General features: G+C 33.2%; 1 protein-coding gene across 1 annotated transcript in view; it reads right to left on the bottom strand.

Moving 5' to 3' along the window:
* The window catches only part of LOC106475740, a gene marked incomplete at both ends in the record, with an annotated part of 14,775 nt that extends 12,081 nt beyond the window's left edge, over positions 1-2,694 (bottom strand). Inside the window, one exon of the mRNA XM_013936414.1 lies at positions 2,559-2,694. Coding sequence (XP_013791868.1) covers positions 2,559-2,694 — 136 coding nt within the window. The remainder of the gene's footprint in view (positions 1-2,558) is intronic.
* Between the last annotated feature and the right edge of the window lie 908 nt (positions 2,695-3,602).

Below are 3,602 nucleotides of genomic sequence, written 5' to 3'. Positions count from 1 at the left end.
TAACCCTCAACGTAAGAAATTTAGTACATTAATAATGTCTATTAAACTAAGGCCTACTATATATATATAGATATAAAAGCTTGGTCAACGAACACTGAAATAACTTAAAACCTTGTTATATTTACTGTTTGGAACTTGAATATGTAACGTGCGCCAGTATCAATCTTCCTAATAAACACATTTCTATAAACAAGAAGAAAGAAACCTTCATAAATAAAGACCACGATGTTCACAGGTCCACACATACAGGCTTAAATAGCTTTTTGTTTTCATTTTAGGCTACGTGTTGGGTATCATGAACACCACATCGTTAGGCCTACACATTTTAGCGTACCTGACTGAGACTGTAGTTCAAAAGTTGGGCAACAGGGAGTAAAAATTGAATTAATTAAGCCGACCTTGAAGAGGTTTTAATAAACTAAAAATTAGCAAAAAGAAAAGTCAGAAAAGATTATGCAAATAAATAATTCTAAACTATGAAAAAAAAATAAGTCTATTAATTAAACAATAAATTACATGGTGTAAAAATATGTCTTACATCGCATCTGTTCGTGATTCCAGATATGTAAGCGTTCTGTTTTTTATTTATTTACAAATTTCAACTGTGTTTTTACGCATAGAAAGTTTCAAGTAGACTGAATCAAACAGTTTATTTCCAGAAGTTATTTATACTGGTCTGAGAAGCTAAAACACATTTCATTATTCTGGTGAAAACCGTTTTTGCCGAGAATTTCACGGATTTAAGGAGCTCTTAGAGTTAGACATTTCATTATTGTTGTGGTAAGAGCTTCTTTGCTATCCGGTGGAACACCTTTATCTATTTACAACAATAAGATAACTTAAGACAAAACAAGAGAAAAACAGTATTTTTTCAGAAGGGTTTCTTTACTTGCCAATTTTTACATCAAAATTAGCCCTATTTTTTGTTTTTGAACTCAATACTTATAAAGGCGATGAAAATGACACTATGGTTTCATATGGGAATGAATGTATCTTTATCTAATTATTTAACGACATAAACACACATTGACAAATGCTGCAAAGGTAATAAAATACACAGTTCCAATCCTTGATGAATAACACGTAATTAGATTTTATAGTTTCCATATTATCTATAGAATAGAAAATTCGAAGATTACTAGTTAATTCCTCGTTCTGAACTTGATATGGGGTCTTACCTGTACTACAACAGTTTACCCGTACCACAACAGTTTACCTGTACCACAACAGTTACCTGTACCACAACAGTTTACCTGTACTACAACAGTTTACCTGTACCACAACAGTTTACCTGTACTACAACAGTTTACCTGTACCACAACAGTTACCTGTACCACAACAGTGTTAGCGTAAAACTAAATAAATAATGCCCTTTAATCTGTATAAGTTGCAACGTATATTTAATTAACTATACTGCTGGGCAGGTTGATTTTTAATTTCACTCTTAGTATGTTAACGTTAAAGTACGAGAGAAAAGTCGAGTCAATACATTTAATAATCTTTTAACTAGTCTGTGAGGTTTACACGTGACACAAATATATACTAGATAACGTGCCTGATTCATGCATATATATAGATATATTTACATAAGCTTTAATTTCACAAACATAAGCACTATTTTCTGTTGAAAAATGTGACAACATATGTCCAGTGCAGAACAGGGTGTCGCTGTTGTCAATAGATATTAAATGAAGTTCAAATTTTTGACAAAACTGGAGTATCAGACATATAGTTTGATGATAAACAGTGACACTACCCCAAATGGCATCTCTTCACCATCGCTGTAAAGCTACAAGGAATGAATAATAACTACGTAGGAATTATAATCTTTATTTGAAAGCAGCTGATTAGCTTCTGGTCAAGAGTTGTGAATTCAGTAATTACGTCTGGGCTGTTACTACACTTGATTCATGACATGAATAACCAGTGTTGATTCACTAGATAAGGGAATAAAACAGAAGACAGTGTTAATATATCTGAAAATTAACGCAATCCAAACCACCGCTTTGCTGACAATTAGAGATCAGGAGAGCCTCTAATGTAAATCCGCTAAATTGGTGGAGAGTTTGAGTCTTTGTTGAGGTCTTTTATCTGAAGCTATTGGGAGCTACGATGATAGGTTAATGGTTGCCTTGATATAATAAACACAGACTCGCCTGCTTAAACGCTCTTTCAATCAATCGGAGAGAGTGTATAATTAATGTCCCTTCTCTAATTGTTCAAATGTTGAAAAAAACAACTAATATTGCTTGGCGTGTGTGTGTATGTGTGAACCTGTGCAGGTAAGGCGAAGTAAGGGAAAATGTCAACCTGTGTGTGTGGGGGGGGGGGGTTCAATCTTTGCACAATATCTTATAAGATGTATAGATGTCTGAAATAATTTGGTCACATCATGTAAACAAACTATAAAAACATTTCTTAAGAAGTATATTCAATCATATTTACTGAGGAGACTCGAATGTCTTTTTTTGTTGTTTGTTTTTTAACCTTAGACTGGTGAAAGAAATCTAAAACAAAACTATAAAACTTTTACGATTGGTTCTTGTTTGAATACAAACCGGATGTTAGAACTTCCTGCAAACTAAGACCACTACAATCAGCAGATAATCGTGAATTCCACATCAGATGGCGCTGCAGTTCTTCACGATCTTCCGAGTGCACTAATTCGTAGACGCTTTGATGATAAATATCCGACTACACAAAGAAAACAAAGATTTTTTTTAGAAAACTGTTAGATAGACATCAGTTTCATTCTACTGACGTATTTCAAATCCCCACACATTTTGACAAACTTTGAACGACTGATTAATTTAGTTATACCACTATCATTAAAATAAATTAATTACTTTACTAATAGACAAAAAATATGTATTGCAGAAGGAGGGAAGTGTACTACAAATGTATATTATGTTACTAGTATGATATGTACGAGACATTTAGTGACGGATTGTGTGTATTATATGCGAATACACCCTTCCTTTTACATGAAGAAAAATACATGAAATCATAGAACCCGAGCGATTTCGAAAGGTTGTCCTTTCTTCATCAGGGGCGAATTCTTGCGTATATTGTGTCAAGTTGTCCAAACATCCGGGTATGAGGAATGATGACGTCAAATAACGTAATCGTCCGATATCAGCTGAGAAATATCTATAACTTTAGAAAGACTGGATCTACACAGCTGACTTAAAAAGTTACGGGAAGCAAGAATCCTGGATTTACTTAACTAAGTTGTCACATGAAACTACAATCCTGGATATACTTAACTAAGTTAAGTTGTCACATGAAACAAGAATCCTGGATCTACTTAACTAAGTTGTCACATGAAACTACAATTCTGGATATACTTAACTAAGTTAAGTTGTCACATGAAACTATAATTCTGGATATACTTAACTAAGTTAAGTTGTCACATGAAACAAGAATACTGGATCTACTTAACTAAGTTAAGTTGTCACATGAAACTACAATTCTGGATATACTTAACTAAGTTAAGTTACATGAAACAAGAATCCTGGATCTACTTAACTAAGTTGTCACATGAAACTACAATTCTGGATATACTTAACTAAGTTAAGTTACATGAAACAAGAATCCTGGAT

The sequence above is a fragment of the Limulus polyphemus genome, unplaced genomic scaffold (assembly GCF_000517525.1).
Source record: "Limulus polyphemus unplaced genomic scaffold, Limulus_polyphemus-2.1.2 Scaffold9084, whole genome shotgun sequence".
NCBI lineage: Eukaryota > Metazoa > Arthropoda > Merostomata > Xiphosura > Limulidae > Limulus > Limulus polyphemus.
The sequence above is the reverse complement of the archived record's forward strand: the minus strand, read 5'-3'. Positions and strand labels throughout refer to the sequence as shown.